The 25,026-nt window shown below is 41.0% G+C and overlaps 1 protein-coding gene across 2 annotated transcripts in view; it reads right to left on the bottom strand.

The window, feature by feature from the left end:
• atp10a (ATPase phospholipid transporting 10A) overlaps nucleotides 1-25,026 on the bottom strand; it is a 437,297-nt gene that overhangs the window by 41,170 nt on the left and 371,101 nt on the right. Inside the window, exons 18-23 of one of the 2 annotated variants that reach the window (XM_072262735.1) lie at nucleotides 18,868-18,993; nucleotides 14,315-14,515; nucleotides 13,227-13,307; nucleotides 13,026-13,130; nucleotides 11,676-11,863; nucleotides 9,640-9,787 (exon numbers count right to left, since the gene is read on the bottom strand). In XM_072262735.1, the coding sequence (XP_072118836.1) occupies nucleotides 9,640-9,787; nucleotides 11,676-11,863; nucleotides 13,026-13,130; nucleotides 13,227-13,307; nucleotides 14,315-14,515; nucleotides 18,868-18,993 (849 nt within the window). Of the gene's footprint in view, nucleotides 1-6,384; nucleotides 9,788-11,675; nucleotides 11,864-13,025; nucleotides 13,131-13,226; nucleotides 13,308-14,314; nucleotides 14,516-18,867; nucleotides 18,994-25,026 lie in introns of those variants that run through there. The other variant, XM_072262733.1, reaches the window with a different exon arrangement.

Genomic DNA, 25,026 nt, shown 5'->3' with positions numbered 1-25,026 from the left:
CTTAGTGGAAAAAGCCTGTTTTCATTCCAATACCGAAGCCTAGGGTTCCCCTTTGGGTTTCTGCTGACGGAATGCCAGAACCCTTGTTGAAGGCCAAGGATGTTGTCAAGCTTATGGAAGGAAATCTATTGAAAGTCTGATGAGGATCTTGATAATTGACTCTGGATTTTGGCTGTATTCATACTTTGGGTGAAAACTTCCAGAGATCCTCTAACTTTCTCAGTCAGGAGGAAGAACTACAAACGTCCATCTAACACTATCCAATGACTTTCCTCTGAGATTGGAGTGCTTTGTGAAGAAGAACTGCTTTACACTGACTCTACATCCTTGATGTAAAAGAAACTGTATATTTGGTGTGATTTGAATTTCATTCTCATCAGAGAAGTTGAAAAATGTTAAATTTAACAGAGCATTTCTTTCTTGTCTTCTGGAATGGTTCTTTTCTTTCTGAAAAAGCTTTAATTTAACTACAGTACAAATCCAGAAATCATGTGGTCATCCCAATGATTGGTAGACGATGCATAAATAAACAGCTCTTTTCTATGGAGGCATTTCAACCGCCCCAAAACTTGCAGGAAATATGACAAGTCTGGCAAAAGATCTCCTTCACGGAGATGTTTCTCTGCTGTTAGCTGGGAATTGTCCCAGAAAGAAAATTGGAAACAGTAAACAATTCACTTCATGCCAGCAAGAAAATGAATCTCAAGGTAATATATGTTGACAAACTGATAATAAATTTACTTGGAAATTTTAGTTATTCTCCATGCTGGAAAACATATAATTTCCAATGAAATGTAGTTTGAAGATACCACCAAAGCAGTTTGCCCTGCTGCACTGAAAGAGGGTAGCATGTTGGTGCAGCAGTTAGTTCTGCTATCTTGAAGCTCTAAATGACCACTTGGTCTAGGTTAATGACAAAAGGGAATCAAAGGGTGCTGATGGGAATGTGAGAGAGGGTTAGTTGAAAGGCTTCAGATTGTACTGCTGGGATCTAGCATGAACCTTATTAGGGTGTACTCTGGAGTTATGCAATATAGCAAATATTAATTTCAACAGAAACCAGATCTGGATGTGCAGTGTCAATTGAAATTAAAATGCAACTCAGAACAATGGCCTTCCTGGAGCTGCAGACTGGGGTTGATTGCAAACCAGGAAACACCCCATTCACCTGAGATGTCTGCTTATGCATGAATATAGCTCAGAGATGATTAACACTCATTTTGGGTGCATTGGTGTGAAGATCTAGATGTTTGAATTAAGAATGCATTGTAACTATAGAAATAGTCCTGTTGTTAACTTTGTTCTTTAACATATAAAATGTGATATAATATTGGGTCACGAGAGCTCTCCTTCCAAGATTGTCTCCCAGTGAGTTCGATCAGAGCCATAACACCTGACAGACAAACAGATCCTTGGCTTAACCAAGGTTTCAAGCCTTTGCAGGATTAATCTGATCTTTGGGAGGGCAATGTTGGGGTTTTACAAGTTGCTTGTGTTAACAGCTGGGGATACGCAATGTTCATTAAGATTCTGCTTTAAGCTTTCCTGCAGAGCATGATCAGTGCCAGATGTTGCACTTTGGGAAGACAAACCAGGGTAGCAGTTATACAATGAATGGTAGGGCACTGAGGAGTGCGGTAGAACAGTGGGGTCTGGGAATACAGATCCATAATTCCTTGGAAGTGGTGTCACAGGTAGATAGGGTCAAAAAGAGAGCTTTTGACACACTGGCCTTCATAAAACAGGGTATTGAGCTCAGGGGTTGGGATGATATGATGGAGTTGTATAAAAAGTTGATGAGACTAATTTGGGGTATTGTGTGTAGTTCTGGTAATCTACCTACAGGAAAAATATCAATAAAACTGGAAGAGTGCAGAGAAACTTTACAAAGACATTGCCAGGATCTGAGTTATATGTAAAGACTGAGTTGGTTTCGACTTTATTCCCTGGAGCATAGGAGAATGAGGAGAGATTTGATCGAGGTATATACAAATATGAAAGGTATAGATAGGGTTAATACAAGCAGGCATTTTCCACTGAGGTTGGGACTGCGGTTGGGTGAGTCCAGAACTAGCGGTGGAACATGAGGGGGAGCTTCTCTACTGAAAGGGTGGTGCGTGTGTGGAATGAGCTGCCAGAGGAAGCGGTGCATATGGGTTTGATTACAACATTTAGAAGGAATTTGGAGAGGTAGGTGGATGGGAGGAGTATGGAGGGCTAAGGTCCAGTTGTGGGTTGATGGAAGTAGGCAGAATAACTGTTTAGCATGGACTAGATGGATCACAGGGCCTTTTCTGTGTTCTATGACCTTGTCGGGCTTGGTCTTGAAGGTTTACACTGTCAATTATTTTACCAGCCTATGTGCCTTCATGTGTTTAGAATGAGCATGTTGGAAAATTCCAAGACGTATGAAACTCTTTCCTAAATAGCACTTAAGTTTATTGGCACAAGGAATATTTAAATTTTACTGTCCATGAAATGATTGACATGCAATGTACTTTAAACAAATATTTCTTTGAAAAACAGAGAAAATGAGATTTAAATCACCAATGAACTTGGGAACTTTCAGCCAACATAATGCTTAATCTTAACTGCAGAGAAACACATGTTTTTGATAATGTCTATATTGTAATAATTATGATTTTCAATTTCAAATAACGAACACATTTTTACTATATTCTTATTTTTTATATTCAAAACAAAGGCAGACATTTACTGAACATTCAAAGAACCAATCTGAAATATGACATACACAAGGTGCTATGAATTGCTTCAGATAGATACACACTTGTTCTAAAAGACTAAGCTTGGCCTTTTCTTAGGTCTTGAAATTAAAATGTGGAACAAGTTGCCCAAATTCTTTTCTCTTCTTGGTTCGCAGAAACATACTCAAGTTTGCTTTATTTCCTGACACAACATTGACCATACTTTGATAATATTTTGAGGTAAAGTGCCAGAATTGTAAAGAACACTTTCTTGCCTGTCCCTTAATTCTTCCTCAGCACTTCAATCTATTGTGTTATCATTATAAGTTTCAAGAACCAAAGGTTACAAGCTAATGAAATTTTCCATCTTTAGGCAATCATTAACAGCATGTCTGGCCGAGTAGCATTTGTATAGCTCATGAATCTAAATTATTTTTGCAAATAAATTCAAATAAATAAAAGTTTGCTTTGTAAAAAAATATTTGTAAACATCAAGTAAAGAAAATATCCTTTCTGCATTGAAAATAAATCAGGTTGGTTATTGCTACTTAGTGAAAACCACTGCATGCATAAATAAAAAAAAGAATTGTATTTGTTGATAATAATGATTGATTTCAGCACTTATAAATAACCTGAAATAATGTAGCAAGCAACATTACACAAGATTTGTCTCTTTCTGCGCTGTGTGTTCATACTGGTATGACTGAGATCAACATTGCTTCAAAAATCCCTTTCACTACAAGGTTAGGGGATTAGAGATGAGGTTAAGTTGGTTGGGGCTGGTACTGGGAGATATTGCACATCTCCTCCAGTGATTCAGCACAACCTCAAAAGGCCAAAACGCCCAGCTTACTGTTGTTTCCTTCCATTTATTCTACAGCTCTGTGACAGTTTAACTTATCTTGGGTTGGCACGCTAGTGTAGCGGTTGGTACAACTCTACGACAGGACCAGCGACTCAGGTACAATTCCCACTGCTGTTTTGTAAGGATTGTGTATGTTCTCCCCATGGAGTTTCTCCAGGTGCACTGGTGTCCTCCCAGATCCTAAAGACATATGGATGGGTGTAACTGGGCCAGCGCAGGCTTATTACCAGAAGGCTCTGTTGCCATGCTTTCTCTAAGTAAATCATACTTCATATTCTTAAAAAGGTGAGAGTAAGGCAACATTAAAAAAAAAGATACTCCACCCTAGAGAAAAATAGTTTTCCTTCTTGATCATGGGTAAGGAACCTGCTTTAGTATCTGAACATGGGCAGTCACTGCGCTAAAATTTTCCTCCTATGTAGTGCATTGCATTTTGGTCTTGGCATCCATTGGGATTCTTGTAATTCCTGCAAAACCCTTTCTTATTTCCCTTTATTTTGGAGTTTCACTCATGAGTTGCTTAAACAAACTCACTAGAAAATATTTAAATAGTAGACCAGGATTTTGACTCTGCCAAAACATTTAGGCCCTAAGGAGGACAAATGAAGCAAGCGACTTTGCAATAACCTGATGTCTCAGAAGCACCAAAAAAAGCACAGGAATGAGGATTGACAGTAATGTTTGAACTGTGACACCATTATAATGGTGTTTGAAAGCTCGTGGGGAAACATGCAAGTCATTGAGTTCAAGCCAGATGAACTTCATTGTCTGCAAGATCGTTGTCCAAAAATGAATTCCATTACACGGTGAGCTAGGTGGTTGTCCATGCTGTACACCACTTACGAAATTTAGCCCACTGAAGTATAGTTTTACCAGTTGGGGATGAATTCCTAGACCTGTGTGTCAGATTTGCAATTACTTTTGAAATCTTTCCCTGCAAAATATAAAACAAACAAATTCACGTTATCATCATCCGAACCGGCTGACGCCTTTGTGATAATGGCCAGTTCTGCCTGTGGGTTTGAAGCTGGAAAAAAGATGCACAAAAACATAGGTTTTAATCTTGAACTTCAGCTCTCACCCATTTGACGGGTAACAGATACTTGGAAGGCACAGATGGAAGTGGATTGTGCCTGAGAATCTGCCAGCACTCAAATATGTTACACATACAGTATATCATGCCATAATCCTATGACTCATGGAAAATAAAACTCTCCCTTTCCAAGCTCTGTAAATGGATTTGTGAAATCATTTTAAATTCCTTGACATTCTGATGTATCACTTTCAGGAGCTAGGGGGATACTGAAATTCTGGGAATGAACTAGACTGAATCATCATGATTTTTTAACTAGCATTCTTAGTTCATGAAGCTCAAGAAATGATACCTTGTATCATTTTTTAATGCATGCATTTCTAAATGACAATAAACGAGGACTGAGTGTCCTCGTAATCTAACCTGGCTAGAAACCCAGGAGCTTCTCTTGAGGCAAGAATCTAGGAAAAGTGTAAGATCTTAAAATTTGTGTGGCTAATCTTCTAAAGTTTAGTTACAAACACCACCACAGATGCTACAGAATGGGTAACAGCTCATTAAAGCTTGGATTCTTTAGAAGTTATTCAGACTCTCATCTAGACTGTGATGTCTGTGCTGGTGATGCAGTGGTATCTGCACTGGACTCCGGAACAAGAGGTCCCAGGTTCGAATCCAGCTGGCTCTTTGCTTGAATTCCACTTGTGCTGGGTTGAGCGTCGAGCTAGCAACTCAGCCTTGTAAAACAGAGAAATGCTAAGGAAATGGCAAGGTTGTCGTCCAATGCATCATTTGTGGTGTGGGGAGTAAAGTAAGGCTTGCATCGGGCAGAAGATCAAAAGCTGGAAAGCACATACCACTAGGCTAAAGGACTACTTCCATCCCATTGTTGTAAGAACACTAAATGGTCCTTTGCAATAAGATGAAATCTTGACCTCCCCATCTACCTTGTTATGATATTGTACCTTATTGTCTCCCTGCACTGAACTTTGTAACTCTGCATTCTCTGTATTACCTCGATGCACTGCTGTATTGAAATGATCTGTATGGATGTATTGCAAAACAGTTTTTTCACTGTACCTTGGTATATGTGACAACAATAAACCAATAATAATAATAATGTTACTGGCCAATGTAATTTAGTCTCAGAGGGAACAAGTGCCCTCTGAGATTCCAGACCTACCTCTAAATGAGGGAATATATGACAGAATAGGCAGAATGGATCCCTTTCCCTACAACTGGAGTCCATAAAGCTATTATGCATCCCGTGCATTGAACCCCAAGGCTGGAACAGGTCTTTCCAGTTATTAAAAGCTGCATCTCTGAAATAATTCTAACATATTTCCATCGCGAAAGTTACATACAACACCTGAGTTTCTTTCTAGGTCAATTTCAACAAATGAAGACAAGAGACTGCAGGTGCTGGAATCCACAGCAACAAACAAAACTGGAAGAAATCAGTGGCTCAGGCAACACCTGTGGAGGGAAATTGCCAGTGAATGTCTCAGGCTGAAGTTCTTCACTTGGACTTCCATGCAGGACAGTGTTAATGGACATTGACATCCCTCCACAGATAAACACAAAATAATCTGCAGATGCTGGGGTCAAAGCAACACTCACAACACACTGGAGGAACTCAGCAGGTCAGGCAGCATCCGTGGAAAAGATCAATCGATGTTTCGGGCCGGAACCCTTCGTCCTGACCCGGTTCCGGCCTGAAATGTCGACCGATCTTTTCCACGGATGCTGCCTGACCTGCTGAGTTCCTCCAGCGTGTTGTGAGTATCCCTCCACAGATGCTGCCTGACCCACTGAGCTGCTCCAGCATTTTGTTTGTCATTTCAAAATTCTAGAAATAAAAGGCACATGAGGAGATCAGTATCTCAATGACACCATAAAAACTGCAGCCTCTGTAAATATGAACCAAAAGCAGAAAAGACTGGAAGCAGTTAGCAGGTCAATTAATATTTGTGGAGTGAGAAATGGAACTAACATTTGAGTTTGGACAGAGCATCTTCAACATGAAGCATAATTTTTCTTCCTCTTTCCAAAGATGTTGTCTGGTGTCTTGAGTGCTTCCAGTGTTTTGTGTTTTTACCTCGTTAACACCAATCATTTAGGTGAAGACAGTATGGATCATAGGTGCTGTTCAGTACTGTTCTACTGTTACGTTCTCGTGACCCAATTGCTTATATATCATTAAGTAGTTACCAATTGAATCAATACACTGTAGTGTGTGTTCACGTGTTAGTTGTCCAGCAATAATAGCCTAATTGTGCATTGGAACAGTTTTGCCCTACTCTAAAACAAGCAGTGACTCACAACATGAAGCAACCTTATCAAAGACCAATGTCATTAACCTTCTCTGATTGGTTATTTATAAAGTTGCTTTACATTTGGAGACAAACTCAGTTTTGAGTGGAGAGAAATACATTCCAATGCACCCTTGGGCTTTGGTGGCAATAGACACTTGAATTCCAACCAGTAAAGATTAATGCTTAGATTTAATATATCCCCATCTCCAGCCAAAACACACTATTGCTCCTTCTCCTAAGAACTGCTGAAGTCATGTTGTAAATATTTCACAACTTGGACCTCGACCCAAACCACCCAGGCACAACCAGGGTGATTAGAAGAGAGTATCATATATGCTTTAAATGTAGTGATTATGGTCAGACATTTTGATACAGATGTTATGGATCACTGGTGTAGTGTAGTACTTTTCTGTGTTTTCATGATCCTATTGTTCATGTATCATTAAACAGTTATCAATTCTATCAATATACTTTAGTGTGTGTTCACATGTTAAATGGGAAGTAATAATAGCCAAATTATGGTCCAAGCAATAGGGAAATCTGATACGTACCAGAAGAAAGCAAAGGGTTGTGCGGACAGTGTTCGCTAAAGCGGGATGGTAATTAAATAGTGAAATGGACAATTTAAGCCTAATGGATTGTTTCAGTATTGTGGATCCAATATGGTTGACCTTGTTTTGATATCAAAGTCAAAGTCACATTTGGCAAATGGTGGATAATAACTTCTAGGCTTGATGTAGCTCTCAATTTATAAAGTATTCTTTGTCCTTGTTCTACTGTTATAAAATTCCACAAAACTGCAGCCTCTGTAAATATGAACCAATATATGATAATGTGAAGTGATCAAGAATTATAGAACTATAGAATTTAATCTTAAAATTAGAATCACATCCTTGTTGGGAAACACATCTCTAGGTAGAAATTGTGGAATCCCCTTCAGCAAAGTTTTATAAGAAACTTTACATCTAAGACAGGTAGATTTCTGTAAACCAAGTTATACTGAAATTATAAAAAGAGTTCTGCAGATGCTGTAAATCCAGGGGACTATGAAGAGTCTCAGCCCGAAACGCTGATTGTTTATTCTATAGATGCCACCTGACCTGCTAAGTTCCTCCTGCATTTTGTGTGTATTATTCTGAACAGAGTCATTTGGAATGGAATGATAGAACAATATAGAGGCACCGAATGGCTTAATTCTATTTCACCATAATCTTGTCCTGTTGTGATTACACACCCTGCCTGAAATGCCTGAGGGGAGATTGGCAATTACAATCTAACATTTACATAGAGAGCTTCTATTTAAATGTGGAAATACAAAAGTTCACCCACACTGATAAATTTAGACCTGTGATCAGTGCAAGAGACAGACATGCAGATTAGTTGCTTTTGATTTTTTCCAAGAACAGGTGGACAATCTGGCAGGTTATCCATACATGTATATACACACATAATATCTAGGTTTTGTTTATAGAGAACAACTGAAAAGCTCCCTAATGTTGTGATCCATGGATATTTACTACTATACTCCTGCTATGACTATATAATTATGACCATCTCCCTTTGGTTCATTCAATTCCAGATAGTTTCCTGCTGGAGAAATGATGACAGGGAAAATAATTGTTTGGAGACATTGTTTGAGTACAAGAATGCAAGAAAATAGGAGCAGGAGTAGGTTAACTGGCTCCTCACACCTTCCCCTGCCATTCAATATGATTCTATGCTAATGTCAGCTCCGGCTACTGTGTCTGTTTCCCATACCTGTCAATCTTCCAAATATTTATCTATCTCCACTTTAAATAGTCTGGCCTCCACCACCTTAGGGGCAGAAAATTCCAGAGATTCACTCTCTCTGAGAGAAGAGATTTCTATGTATTTCAGTTTTAAATGACCAGCTCCTCATTTTCTAGTTCTGATTCCTTGTTCTTGACTCTCTTAATGACATTCAGAAGCATGCAAGCTTCATTTTGAAAACAGCACTATTTTAGATAACTATATATTAAATCCTGCACAATCTTATATTCTTCTATATGTGCAAATTATAAAATACATTTTTTCTCTTATTTAAGATTTATGAAAAGATAATCTAGAATTAAATACAAAATTTTATCATACTATAATTTTAAACTGTGCAAAATTTAAAATAAAGGCACGTGAAGCAGCCTGCTTTTGTCATAAAGAAATCCCTTCCAGAGGAGTCTCTTCTGATGACTTTGTCTGGATGATTCTAGGTGAGGTGCGGGAAGAGTTCTGAAACATTCCTTTAGAGGGATTTCCACCCTCCAGCACCATGAAACCCGGCACAAATATCTCACCTTCTGAAGTCTGTGTCTGTGCCAAGGAATGTAAAGAGTGAGTTGTATCATTGGTAGATGGTGGAAGTGTCTTCCAGTTTGGTAAATGAAAATTTAATTGGTCCTTCCCAATGGAAGGACTCAATGGTACACCATCTTCTATAAAAGGCAGCTCTGAAACCAACTCAGTATTCTGGGCATCGTGAACATGCGACAGTCTATTTTGGACTGATGATGAGTTGCCATTTGGAATGGAGAGCTTTGCACTTTCTATAAACTCTCCGGCAGCTATACAGGTATCTTCTACTTCTGGTGCCAGTTCCTTACTTCTTGGTCTATTAGAGGTTGGGTTTGCAACCTTAGGAACAGTTCGGTTATTGCCTGATGAGGAACTGACTAATTCTACTCTGGGGTGTGTTGAAGGAGAGCTCACCATATCAGGTTTCGGCACAACTGAGGAACTGCCTGGGACACTCCATTTATTGAAATGGCTCCAAGCAGCAGGGTGCAGCCCGTCCAGCTGGCGGCCATGTTGGACTGGTGTGGGAAACAACGTGCCTTGAAAGACTCGGTACAAGTACCTGTAGAAATGATTTTACAGAAAGTTGTTTTATTAGGGTTTAGAATTGTTATGTTTCTTGTACTTTTCTTTTAGTTTAACTTCCTTATGTCTGCCTGTATTTTGATATAATCAATTGTTCAGTGAATTTTCCAGTAATTACGATACAGTTAGTCATAGTCATAGAAAAGTACAGCACAGAAACAGGGTCTTCGGCCATCTAGTCCATACCAAACCCTTTAATCTGCCTAGTCTCATCGATCTGCAATGGGACAGCAGCCCTCCATACTCTTCCCTCCACGTACCTCTCCAATTTCTCTTAAACAGTGAAATCGAGCTCACATGCAACATTTCATTTGCTATTTTTGAATGTTTTGCAGCTTGGCTCCAGAGGAAGATTGTCTCGTTCAGCTGAATCCACGTCTAGTTTGAATGATAATTAAACTCGATTTGATCCTCCTTTTAGAACATTTCTTCATCTTTGTGATGCATCTTTACTATGCCTTCTGAATTTCCCGCTAAAACCCCAGCCACTGCTGTTTTGCAGACATCCCTCTTAGTATCCATTCCAATCAACTTCAGCCAGCTCCTCTCATGCCTCTTTGTGTTTCCCTTTTCACCACTGCAATACCGATACATCCAATTTTAGCTTCTCCTCTTCTTAAACTGCAGGGTGAATTCTATGATGTTATGATTGCTGCCTCCTAAGGGTTCCTTTACCTTAAGCTCCCTAATCAAATCTGGGTCATTACGCAGCACCCAATTCAGAGCTGCCATCCCCCTAGAGGGCTCAATCGTAAGCTGCTCTAGAAAGTCATTTCATAGGCATTCTACAAATTCCCTCTCTTGGGATCCAGCACCAACCTTACTTTCCCAATCGACCAGCATACTGAAATCCCCCATGATTATCACAACATTGCCCCTTCTACATGCCTTTTCTATCTTCTGTTGTAATTTATATCCCACATCCTGACTACTGTTTGGAGCTCGGCATATAACTCCCATCAAGATTGTTTTACCCTTGCTGTTTCTTAACCCTACCCACAAGGATTCTACATCTTCCAATTCTATGTCACCTCTTTCTAATGATTTGATTTCATTTTTTACCAACAGAGCCACCCCACCCCCTCTGTCCTTTTGATACAATGTGGAATTGGGAATAACCTAAATAGGTCTGGTATGGAGAGAAAAGGCTAGTAATTTATGTGTAAATGATACTCTGTCAAGAATGCCCATAGCATTCTTGTTCTAGATAAATGCTTCTGTGTAAACAGTTGCTGTAAGGCCAGAAGGAATGGCTGGTGTTGCCTTCTGTGGTTTGGTCAGAAGAATTGTTATTTAAGGAACAAGAATGCATCCCAACACATACCAAAAGTTGAGCATGTCACAGGGTAAACTTAACATTTGCTTTTCCAGGAATAATACTTCCAATGGCATAAAAAAAAATCAAACATTTCAACGCTGCTATTAAATTATGTCTAAAGAGTGATTCATTTTAAGAGTTATCATTCTTCTCTCAGTTTCCATCCTTGGCGGCACCACAGTTCACTGTTTCAATTTCAATTGTGACTGTCAAACATACTTCTGCAGAAAATGTTGGGTCGGGTGTCTTGGACTGAATAGCCGACAGTAAACACTAGGAGTAACTGAAAGGGAGACCAGAGGACCTGGGAGCTGGACAGGTTCAGAACATAGGTCCCAATATGGACCATATCACAATTTTGACAGGATCTTACTTATAACAGATTGGTTTACAATTTCTGTTCCTTTCCTTTCTCCTAATTTTGAATCAAATAGCAAAAACTAATTACCATGGTGTACATGCTCAATAGGATTTTGTTAGCTCGCTACCCAATTCCATTAGGGTTGCACCCAGTCAGTGGCACTCCAATTTTGCTTTGTTAAGTTACCTGGGTAGTAAGGCTGCAACAGGTGTAAGAACACAGATCAGGTAGAACTTTGGATCCACCATCAGCATCTGCATAGTCCAGTATGGATTGGATGGCGGGTAACATTTAGGACAAGCTGCATTGTAGCTCAGTGCCACGGTGAAGAACAGAACGATGCTAAAAACAATGGAAGTGACATGTATCCAAGTCTGAAAACATAAAGGTATACTGATTGTCAGAAATGAATGTTACATTACTAACAAAGGTCTGACAGATTAATAAACAATAAGCAACTCATGCAAAAGTATTAACAGTTGAAGGAAAACTGAAGAGAATTTCTGAACACCAAACCCCATTTGTAGAAGTCTCCTTTATGCTTTAATTAAGGTCATTGTGCTAGCTTAGTAACTATGAAGCTCGGTGATCTTCTTGGGAAGAATTTTAGGAAGAGGGCAAGAGGAGGTGAAGCAAAACGTTAACAACCTGGAATTGGCAATGATGGAGGTGTGAGGTTTTTGGTGCTAAGTGTTATAAAGTAGTCCGATATCAGCTAATCGATGACTCACCCATGCAGCTAAACAAGGTAAGCCAAAGGTTGTTTGTTGTCCGTAATTCCCCTGCTCCACGGTGGCTTGAATTGTTATAGCTTGCTCGGGTTACCAGCAGAAATCATTGAATTGACATGAATATCAAATAATTAAAATGCTTTCTATCATCCTTGACAAGTTAAATCCTTTCAAATGAAGTGTAGCTTAGTTTTAATGGCTTACTAAACCCCAATCCATGCTTAACAATCTCTTTGGTTCTGAAAAAATTAAATTCCCTACAATTATCTTTAAGTTCCTTGGCTCTTAAAATAAAATTTTTAAAGAAGTTGAATTGTAATAGTTCTTAGACAAAAATACCCAATTATACTATTTGTATCGAGATAATGATACAGACTACACAATGAGAATGCCTGCACATTGAGGTTATAGAAAGGGGGATTAACTTTGTTTGTCACATGTACTTCGAAACATACAGTGAAATGCATCTGTTTGCAATAATGACCAACACAGTCTGATGATTGTGTTGGAGACCGACCACGGTGTCAATATCTTCCGGCATCAATGTAACATGCCCATAACTCATTAACCTGAACTGTAACCATATGTCTTTGGAATGTGGGAGCAAACCCACATGGTCACGGGGAGAATGTACAAGTTCCTTACAGGCATCAATAGGCATTAAGTCCCCAGCCGCCAACCCAGTGATCGCTGGTACCATGAAGCGATTACACTAATCGCAATGTTATTGCGCTGCCCATGAAGTTCCTCTCAATAAATATCAACCAAATGGAAAAGACAGTGTGGACAGCTAGTGACTTCTTACCCATGTTTTAGTTTCAATGCACAGGTGCATTAAGATCGTGAATAGAGCCAGGGTAGTTATGGGTGTTCCCCAGGTAAAGACATCAACATCTGAATCCTGGTAAGCCTACAAGAGGGAAACAAAAAATCAGTTCATAGCTGTTTTTGACTTTTGCTCAATTTTTTTTCTGAGTTTAATTAGACAGAAGAGAAACCAACATACCAAATATGGAAAGAAGAAGCAGATGATACTTTGGTAGAGGGCATCTATCATGTTCATCCAGAACATGTATGGCTTGTATTCCTAGAAGTGCAAGGAAATTGAATGGTTGGTTTCATACAGAATTTGCAACAGATGCCACACAGCCACAGCTAACAAAGAGTGATTTTATTAGTCGGGTGGCTTTAAGTTCTACAAATAAATCAATTCCTTTTTAAGACCAGTTAGCTTGTATTTTATTTGTTGTGACTCTGTTTAATAGCTTAATTTTTATTTCCTTTATGGGAAGTAGAGATGACTGTTTTGGCTATCATTCGTTGTCCAACTCTTGTCCTTAAATGGAGAGGCTTCGTAAAGCCATTAGAGAAGGCAATTTAAGTCTGAGCTGTACAGAATGGAAAAAGTCCCTTTGGCCTATCAAGACTATGCTGAACTTCAGCCAATAGTGTACACTAATCCCATTTCATTCTTCCGATGTTCCCACCAACTCCCCCCACTTGTGACTGATTAAATGTAAATTCACAGTGGCTAGTTAACTTATCAATCTGAACGTCTTTGAGATGTGGGGGACTCCTGTAGTCACAGGGAGAACGTACAAATTTCACACAGGCAGGAGCAGGGGTCAGGGCTGGAACTGTGAGGGAGCAGTACTGCCAAAAGCCAGACGAGTAAAGATGGCAAATTTTACTTACTACTTACTTTATTCATTTAGCATGGAAAAAAAGCCCTTCCAGCCTAACGAACTGCACCACCCCGCAACCCACCTATTGAACACCAGCCCCATCACAGGACAATTTACAATGACCAATTAACCTCCTAATTGAACTGTGGGAGGAAACTGGGGCACATGGTGGAAACCCATGAGGTCACAGGGTGAACGTACAAACTTCTTACAGAGAGCACCCGTAATGAACCCCAAGCTGTAACAGTGTTTTGCAAACTGCTATCCTTCTGGGGTGCCCATTTTCTAGAGATGAACTTTCACATTCTTTTGTGGCGACTTTTTTCTAACCAGCTTTTAAATTCCTGAATTCATTAACGTAACTGATTTTAAAATGACCAACTGACGGTTATGTTAGCCACTATGTTACCTCAGAATTCTGACCACTTTTATACAGGTGAGGCAGGGCCACCAAGGTTTCTGCGGAAACATCCTTATCAAGTATTCCAGTGATGAGTTGAGGAATGGACGAAAACAGAAGGTTGAAGAAAATAAGGTACCACTGGTCGATCATTGTTGAACCCGAAAATCCACAGAAGAGTTGGTACCAGAAAAGGAGGGCGACAAACATCTGAAAAAAAATGTAATGAAAGACAGTCATGACCTGTGCTTGTTCAATTGAGTAGTGAAATGCTAACGCAAGGTGACTGAGTCAGGAAAATTTAAACATTTGGAAAATGATGTCACAGCTACACACCTGGAAGTAAATATTAAATGGAGTTGGAGACATCTTTTTTCACACAGAACAGAGTTGTTAAGGAAGGTACAATTACAAATTAAATGATTCTAAAGGAATAGCATAAGATGATAAGAGTATAAGATAATGAGAGGCACTGATTGTGTGGATAGTCAGAGGCTCTTTTCCAGGGCTGAAATGCTATCATGGAAGGGCACAGTTTTAAGGAGCTTGGAAGTAGGTACAAAGGAGATGTCAGGGTTAAGATTTTTACGGAGACAGTGGCGAGTGCGTGGAATGGGCTGCCGGCGACGGTGGTGGAGGCGGATACAATAGGGTCTTTTAAGAGACTCCTGGATAGGTACATGGAGCTTAGAAAAATCAAGGGCTATGGGTAACCCTAGCTAATTTCTACAGTAAGCACATGTTCGGCACAGCATTGTGGGCCGAAGGGCCTATATTGTGCTGTAGGTTTTCTATGTTTCTATGAATAGCAAAGTCCAAGTGATGAAAGTTCAAATTATACCTGGGGCATTTTGTTACTATGCTTTTGTGATGTGAGACATTTATATTAAACAGGTTATATGATAGGAAATAGAGGCAGTAGTAAGAAGACGAATCATGGTGACGTATTTGATTAGAATCAAAGGGTTTGCAGGGACTGAGCAGGTTCCTGAACATGCACGCTATTGGAGTTTTAAGGAGAGCCACCTTGTAATGCAGATAAGGATTGTATCTGTTATTTAATCACGTGATATAGGTGTCAGTGGTAAGACAAAAACTTATCGTGACTCCTCACTGCCCCTGAACTAGGTGGCTAACCAGGTTATTTCGTAAGAAACAAGGCATCAGATATAAGTCAGTGAGCTTCTTTCCTGGAGGGTATCCATGACTAATTTTCATTTTCAAGATGCAAGATCGTTTATTGGCATTCTTCAGAACACAAGTGTAAAGGAGAACAAAATGATTATTACTCTGGATCCAATGCAGCATTAAAACCACAATAAGCATAAAGAACACAGTAAAAAAAAACAAAAATCCCACTATACATGTAAGCAATCTTAAAAAAATGTAACGCACAAGTAGCAGTTTGAGTGAGCCTGTATATGCACAAGATGAGCTGATCAGTGGTCACTTTGTTTGGTACCTCTTGTGCTTAATAAAAAGACCACTGGGTGTATGTTTGTGGTTTGCTACTGTAGCCCATCCACTTCAAAGTTTGGCATGTTGTGTTTTTGGGGACGCTCTTCTGCACACCACTGTTGTAGCACATGGTTATTTGAGTTAATGTCACTTTCCTGTCAGCTTGAACCAGTCTGGCCATTCTCCTCTAAGTTATTTTCACCGACAGAACTTCCACTCAATTGATGTTGTTTTTTTGTTTTTTGCACCATTCTCTGTAAGCTCTAGAGACCGCTGTGCATGTCAGTCCCAGGAGATCAGCAGTTTCTGAGATATTCAAACCACCCCATCTCACTGACAATCATTCCACAGTCAAAATCACTTCGACTACAGCTCTACCCCATTCTGATGTTTGGTCTGAACAGCAACTGAACCACCAGGTTTGCATGCTTTTATGCATTGAATTGCTGTCACGTGATTGGCTGATAAGATACTTGCACTGACGAACAGGTGTACAGGTGTACCTAATAAATTGGCCAGTGAGTGCACACTGACTGACTGTTTATACATTAAGTCTTGGTGCAGGAGTAGCTGAACCTAAGGTGACTCTGACAGGAAAGGACAAATTGACAAAGTGACTCTTGGCAAGAGCAACTCTTCTAGGTATCGCAGGGCATATGAAAACACGGTAAGGCAGTGTCGGTACAATATGAGGTGTGGAGTAGGAGTGTAAACTAGCAGTGCATGGGGGTGGGTGGTGATAAAGAGGCCTAAGGAACAGTGGAGAGGAGTGGCTGATTTGTGTGTCCTGGTGGTGGGGTGGGTTCATGATTTAGGCTGATTAATTTAACTATTTGAATTTACATTTTCCAGATGCCATGGCGGGACTCAACTTTCTGTCTCCAGGTCAACAGACAGGGCCTATGTCCGGTACCTCAACCATGGCAGTAATGAGTTCCTGATGTAAGTATCAGCCTTGCTGGCAGTTCCAAGTTAAACTGCTGAATGTGACTACTCACACAGCAGTCAGTAACGGCTGCTGTGGTGTGTCTGACCATTTCTGGTGCCTGTGCAGAGTTGTATAGCTTGGTTAATTTTTAAGGCTGAGTTGCAATACGGGAGAACTACCTTTCTCTGGGCATTAAAAACATTGATAATTCTGTCCAATTAAAGAAGTGCCTTTACAAGCAGATGGCATGGACTCCAGCGTGTGTGAGACAACTTTCCAAACGGGGAAAAGCACTGCTTGGCTTTCCTCAGTCAAAGCAGATGTTGAATCTGCACGGTAAAGCCATGATTTATATTTTGTTTACTGATACAGCCTGGAGCAGGCCCTTCTGGCCCTTTGAGCCATGCTGCCCCAGTAAACCCAACAGCTCTGAACTAATCATGGGACAATTTATTTATTTATTTATATTTATTGAGATACAGCAGGATCAGAATCGGGTTTATTATCACTGGCATGTGTCGTGCAATTTGTTAACTTAGCAGCAGCAGTTCAATGCTATATGTTACTTAGAAGGAGAAAAAGTGAAAGTAAATGAATAAGTAAATCAATTACAGTATATGTATATTGAATTGATTAAAAACAGAAATAATATATATTAAAAAAGTAAGGTAGTGTTCATGGGCTCAATGGCCATTCAGGAATCAGATGGCAGAAGGGAAGAAGCTGTTCCTGAATCGCTGAGTGTGTGCCTTCAGGCTTCTGTATCTCCTACCTGATGGTAACAGTAAGAAAAGGGCATGCCCTGGGTGCTGGATGCTGCCTTTCTGAGACACCGCTCCCTGAAGATGCCCTGTACCCAAGATGGAGCTGACTAGATTTACAATCCTCTGCAGCTTCTTTCAGTCCTGTGCAGTAGCCCCCACCCCACCCTATACCAGACAGCTATGCAGCCTCCAACTTAATGATAGGCTAATCATGGGACAATTTACAATGGCCAGTTAATCTAGCCGGTGCGTCTTTAGACTGTGGGAGGGAACTGGAGCACCTGAGGAAAACCACAGGGAGGACGTACTAAGATTCCTCATAGATGGTGCCAGAATTGAACTGCGAACTCTGCCAGGCTGAGTTGTAATATCGTCACACTAACTGCTACACCATCGTGGTGTTCACATGATGCACAACACAAAACGTGGGCCATATTGTTCTGTCTAGGCCACCTCATTGAGTGACGACCTGCCAGCGATCCCAGGGCTGTTCCCCTATGTACACTTACCTGCATCACCACCTGTATCGGTGATATCTCAGAGTGATTTCCATTGGCCAGCGTGACCTTCATAACAGCCAAAGTCTAACGCTAACCTAACAATATCCCTGGAGCTTCAACGGCTGGCTAAACCACACCCATGCGTGGAGCTCTTTGAACAATGCTGACATTTCCAAATACTGGTTTTCATTGAAGTTGAGGAAAGGTTTTTGACCTGGAATGTTAACTGTTTCTCTCTCCATAGATGTAGCTGGGCCTGCTGAGTATCTCCTGCATCTTCTATTTATATTTTGGATCATCAATTTGGTCTTCTCCACAAAATGATTGACACCACTGTTCAGATTAAAAAAGGTTTAAAAAAAAACACCCGATTTCTTCTTATTGAGAAAGGTCTTGCATCAGGTACCCAGAATTCCTCTGGGAACTAGGGGCAGAATGAGATATTAAAGAAAAGTTAAGCTTTAAATACACTCAATGACCTGAAATTCACAGCTGTCTGTGGCAATGAATTCCACAGATTCACCCGACTTTGGCTAACATCCCTACTGTCTAGATACCTCATTACTCTTTCCTTCGACAATATATGCCCTTTTTTCAGCACACTGGCATTGCCAGTAGAGCGAGAATTTGTTATGTAATTCTTTCAGACTTGAGAGAGTGGTGTAGAGACCCTTTCTTGAACCACTTCCTCTTTTCAATAGTTCTGTGGGATTCTTTACCTCCATCTCAGCAGGTGTTTCTCCCAAAGAATGGCATCTTTTACACTGTGACACTCAGCACTACACTGGAGTGTCAACCCACAACTTGTATGTCTGGAAGGAAATCTGGAGTTCAAAATCAATGAACCGCAATCTAATAGTAAAGCTGGTGATGAATATGATGCTTAAAACAGGTGACAGAAAAACAACTTACTGCGTTTTTGTAGAAGAAGTACAGCACCATGTTGGCGAGGCGGGAGTAACACCAGTGACCGTGGACCAACAAGAGCTTTTGTAAATGTCGAAACCGTGCGATTGCAAAGTCACTCGCCATTGCTGCCTGGGGAAGGATGAGAAAGTAACTGCACAAAAATTCTCTGCACCAGAGGATCATTATTAAAATTATTCTCATTTAAACAGGTATGGAGGGGCGATTGCACAGGATCAGAAAAAGCTGCAGAGATTTGTAAAACTTAGCCAGCTCTGTCACGGGCACTAGCCTCCCCGCCATCAGGACATCTTCAAAAGGCGATGCCTCAAAAAGGTGGCATCCATCTTTAAGGACCCCCCCATCATCCAGGACAGGCTCTCTTTTCATTAGTCGCAACAGAGAGAATGTACAGGAGCATCAAGACACATGCTCAATGTTTTAGGAACAGCTCCACCATCAAATTTCTGGACAGTGAAGCTATTAACACTACCTCACTATTTTTAAACACAGAAGGTCTGTAGATGCTGGAAATCTAGAGTAACACACACAACCTAATGAAGAGTCTTGGCCCAGGACATCATCAACTCTTCTCCTTTTGATCGATGCTGTATGACCTGCTGAGTTCCTCCAGCATTTTGTGTTACTCACTATTTTTGCACTAGTTATTTACCTTTTCTCTCTCTTTAAATATATCTATTATACATTATAGTATATTTATCTATGGGGATGTGTGGGGAGTCCAGGGAGGGGATAGAACTTCTGGTGAAGGGGCTTGTCATGTCCATTCTAGGGCAGCTCACTCAACTTTGGTCCCCACCGGACACTCAGTTCTTACCTGAGGCTCGAAATAACTGTTTGCCAGCAACACCGGCCATGGCCCGGTACATCGGTTTGACAGGCAGGTTACATGAGGCGAGGGTAGCTGTCAGGACTCATACCTCGGTGAGATAGGGACATGCCTGTCTGAGCATGTGAAGTCAGCTCCAATGGGAGGCAGTTCTACAACGCTTTGTGGGGGAGTGAAGGGCATGACAAGGCACAGAGGAAGTCATGGTTATCCACCATAGCCGAAGAAGACTCCAGTTTGTGACGACTACTCATATCATCGGACTCGGACCTTGGAGGTCAAGGGAGTGGAACTGCCCCAGTGCAGTGGCTTTTCCACTGTAAAAACTCTCCCCACAGGGTTCTGCCATTGTCGGATATGGCAGACAACCACCATAGTATATTACACATTGCACTGTACTGCTGCAGCAAAATAAGCAAATCTCACAACATTTCTCAGTGACAACAAACCTGATTCTTATTCTGAGGAAAGAAGGACATCAACATGGATTAATAAAGAGCGCTGAACTCAGCAAGATGTGCCAAGGCACTTCAGCCTTTGCACCTGGATAGGACAAGTCTAGAGGGATACAAGCCAAACGTAGGCAAATGAGTCTAGCTCGGTTTAGCAACGATGAGCATGCACGAGTTGGGCTGAAGGGCCTGTTTAACATGGCCTTATGACCCTGTAACAAGCTGTGATAACAACACCATTACACCTACAGGGCTCTTTGGTGGGGGGCGGGGGGTGATAAAAATGTTTTAATGAGCATCCTAAAGAAGAAAGTAAGTGTAGGAAAGAGGCAGGATGTAAAAATCAGAATCACAACCAGATTAATTATCACTGACTTAAATGACCTGAGATGTATTGCTTCCAACAGCCGTGTAGTTCAAGGACATGAAAGTACAGTAAATTACAATAATAAATAAAACAGGGCAAAAAAGAGATTAACAAGGTACTGCTCATGGTTCAACTTCAAGGAGCGATACCTCAAAGAGGAGGCACCCATCACCCAGGTTACGACCTGCTCTTCCCTCTACCATCTGATTTCTGAATGGACATTGAACCCATGAACTCTACCTCATTACTTTTTTATTTCTATTTTTGTACTACTTATTTAATTTATGTGTATATATATGTATGTATGTATAAACATATATATATACTGTAAATCACATTTTTTCTATTATTATGTATTGCATTGTACTGCTGCCACAAAGACTGCAAGTTTCATGATATATAGTATACCAGTGATACTATATTCTGATTCTGATTCACAAGCTGTTCAGAAATCTGATGGTGGAGGGGATGAATCTGTTTCTGAATTGTTGACTGTGGGTCTTTAGGCTCCTCTTGAGTCACTCAATTTGAAGTTAAACAACAAAGACAGCTTAACAACGTCTTGTAAATATTGTAAACCATATGTCTTGTAAATACTTGACAAGTAGAGGCGCAAGGAGGTATCCAATAAAGAGGCCAATGAATGTATATTACAGATGTACTTAACTGAATTTAAAATCTTCATCTGCTGAGGTCGGATTTCAAAGTTCAAAATTCAAGGTACATTTATTATCAAAGGACATATATGGCACCATATACAGTCCTGAGATTCACTTTCTTGCAGGCGTACACAATAAGTCCAAGAAACACAACAGAATCAATGAAAGATCGTACCCAAATATTTGGACAAGCAACCAATGAGCAAAAGACAACAAACTGCAAACGCAAAGAAAAGAAACAATAAATATTGAGAAGAAGAGGATTAAGAGTCTTTAAAAGTGAGTCCTAGGTTGGGGGTACAGGTCAGTGAGGGCCCATGACTTGAGGCTTAAGTCTTCGCTACAACTGAGACCACACTGCTGCCTTGCTGCCTGTCATGCCACCAAACAAGGGAAACAGGCTTGTGGCATCTTACATATCAATCTAACCGGATCTTGCAACTGTAAGAGAAACATCCAAGGTAATCACGGTTATACTGCACTCCGCCTTTGTGCACCGTCTCTAATGCCTTTGAGCAGCGGGCAGCAAGATGGTCTGCACCCAGGTCAGCCCCTCCAAACCCAATCCGGCTCTGCCAGCAGAATACTCCTCTGATCTGCCAGCTGGTTCCCATGACACCCTGGCAGGCTACTCCAAACAACGAGCGGCTAGTTCCAGGAGTCCACACTGCTTCAAGAGTACTTACAATCATAAAAAAACACATTTAACGGGCCGGCTGGTGGCGCAATGACATCGGCGCTGGACTCTGGAACAGAGGTTCCCAGGTTCGAAACCAGTCGGGTCCACTCCCGAGTACGCTTTCCATCCGTGCCGGGTTGAGTGTTGAGATCGCAACTCGACCTCGTAAAATAAAGGGAAAAATACTGCGAAAATGTTTGTGTGAGGAGTGGCGCGCCACACAGTCTCTCTCTCGCTCCGCGCCTTGTAAAAGCCATGAAAAAGACATAATCATGGATGCACGCATGCAGACGCACACGCAAACACAGACGCGCAAGCACACACACGCAGATGCATAGACTTGCACGCACACAGGCACACGCCAAAAAAAAACACATTTAGTAAAGAAAAGGACACCTTTGGTCGGGCCCCCCAAGAGCCTTTAATCATCAGCAAATGTGAATATGGCATTGGAGCTGTATTTGGTCTTACAGTCGTAAGTACAAAGCAAGTCGAACAGGGGGCTAAGCACACAGCCTTGTGCTGCTGATGGAGTTTGTGGAGAAGATTTTGCTATTTAGTATTGAGGGGATGACAGTATTGAATGCCAAGCTGCAGTCAATGAAGAGCTTCCGATTATATGCATCTCCACTGTCCAGATGTTCCAGGGTTGAGTAAAGAGCCAATGAAATGGCATCTGCTGTGTAGCTGTTGTGACAGTAGGCAAATTGTAGTGGATTGAAGTCACTCCTTACACTGGAGTTGACATGTTTCATCACCACCCTCTCAAAGCACTTCATCACAGTGGATGTAAGTGCTACTGGACGGTAGTCATTGAGGCAGGTATAATAAAGCCTGTTTGAAGCAGGTGGGTATCTCAAACTGCCAAAGCAAGAAATTAGTGATATTAATGAACACTCCAGCTAGTCACTGGGGGCTGTGGGAGTTTGTGAAGGTTCCTCCACGTTTTGACGATCACAGCGAGTATAGAAGGCATTGGGTTCATCTGGGAGTGAAAAATTGTTGTCACCTATGACCCTTAGTTTCACTTTGTAAGAGATAATTGCTTTCAAGCCCTGCATTAGCTTCCGAGCATCCTTCAGTGATTCAAGTATGGTCTGGAGTTGCCACTTTGCACATGAGATGGCTTTCTGGAGATTGTACCTGGACCTCGTGTATCTTCCTTGGCCACCAGACCTGAAAGCCACTGGTCTGACCCTCAACAGATTGCGAACTTCATTGGTCATCCAGAGTTTCTGGTTGGGAAAGACGGAACGATTTTCTGGGGAAACACTCATTTACGATTGCTTTAATCAAGTCCATGACAGCCGTGGTGTATTCATTCAGATCCTCTGACGAGTCTTGAATACAACGCAGTCTATCAGCTCAAAATAATCCTGTATGGTAGTACGTATGAGTAAGAACGCATACCTCTCGCTCATTACTTCACGTCTCTGGTTACTGGTCCAGTGTATTACACCACTATTCCCTATGAACACTAATGTTCCATACAGGCCCGTTTAAAAATCACATTGGCAGGTTTTTTCATATAGTTTATTAATATAACACATTCATGACTATACATCATGCAACCAGGCAGAAGAAAAACAGCCCCATACAAGATGTCTACTGCACTAACACCGTCGCTTTCCACTGAGGATATATCGTGCCATGTTGCCTGACTTACTCCACCAAATGAAATCATATTTAAGTTCTGACATGTTAATTAAACTGTCGGTGGATAGATTCACTGGGATTGCTGAGGTGAACGCATTGGACTTCAATTATTTTACCAGGCCAGAGCTTTTCCAAGTGTAGACCTGAACGATGGGTTAATAAACATCAGCTACTTCGAGAAAACAGAGTCAAACTGTCTCCACCTCATTAAAATAAACATTTTTAACTATACTGATTGACATGAGTGGCATCACTCAGCGAGACAAAAGCATATCATTGAATTCGAGAAGACTAGAAGATGAAAGCAAGGATGTAATGCTGAGATTTTATAAGGCAATGTGAGACCACATTTGGAGCAGTTTGGGCCCCCTATCAAAGAAAGGATGTGCTGGTACTGGACAGGGTCCAGAAGAGGTTCACACAAATGATCCCAGGGTTAATGCATGAGGAATGTTTGATGGCTCTGGGCCTGTACTCAATAGGGTTTTGAGGAACAAATGGAATCTCACTGAAACCTACAAATATTGAAAGACCTAGGTACAGTGTACTTGGAGAGGATGTTTCCAATTGTGGATAAGTCTAGGACTAGAGGCAGTGCCTCAGAATAGAAGAACATTCCTTTAAAACATAGACAAAGAGGAATTTCTTCAGCCAGAGGGTATTAATCTGTGGAATTCGTTGCCACAAACAACCATGGAGGCCAGTTCACTGGGTATACTTAAAGTGTAATTTAATAGGTTCTTAATTACTAAGGGTGTCAAAAGTTAAGGGAAGAAGACAGGAGAATGAGGTTGAGAGGGAAACTAAATCATCCATGATGGAATGGGAGAGAAGACTCGATGGGTAGAGTGGCCTAATTCTACTCCTATATCTTATTGATTTACAGTATCTGGCCTTAGGAATTGCAAGAAACACGATCAAGGGCAAGGCCTTTAGGAGATAGGGAGTGGGTTGAAATGTCCAGGAAAATTCCCAAGTTTGACCAATGTACAAAGAAGTGCATAAGTCATTGAGAAACAACAAACAAAGACAGGCTCACTGAGTCTATGCTGATCTTCAAATACTCATTCACAATAATTCTATATTAATATTTGGGTGGCAGGATGGAGATACATCTCAACCGGAGGAGGTGTAAGGCACTTCTTCCCTCTGCTAGCCTGTAGGTCACTCTTGGGTAAGGTTTAGCGCTTGCCTCGCCCTGATCAGGGTCACATGAAGCCACGGGAGCAGGTGGTGGTTGGCCGTACGAGCAGCTGGTGTATAGCATAAATCCTGGTTATGGAACCACTGACGCCAGGCAGACTATCTCGGAAGAGCATTGATAATGACTGGGGTCATCTGCTTTGTAAAGACTTTGACCAGAATAAGACAATGGCAAACCACTTCTGTAGAAAAATTTGCCAAGAAAAGTCATGGTCATGGAAAGACCAAGATCGCCTATGTTATAGGACATGACACATAACAAACAAACAATATTAATATTATTCCCCCATATTCTCAAG

This window comes from Mobula birostris, chromosome 7 (genome assembly GCF_030028105.1).
Source record: "Mobula birostris isolate sMobBir1 chromosome 7, sMobBir1.hap1, whole genome shotgun sequence".
NCBI classification, from domain to species: Eukaryota; Metazoa; Chordata; class Chondrichthyes; order Myliobatiformes; family Myliobatidae; genus Mobula; species Mobula birostris.
The sequence above is the reverse complement of the archived record's forward strand: the minus strand, read 5'-3'. Positions and strand labels throughout refer to the sequence as shown.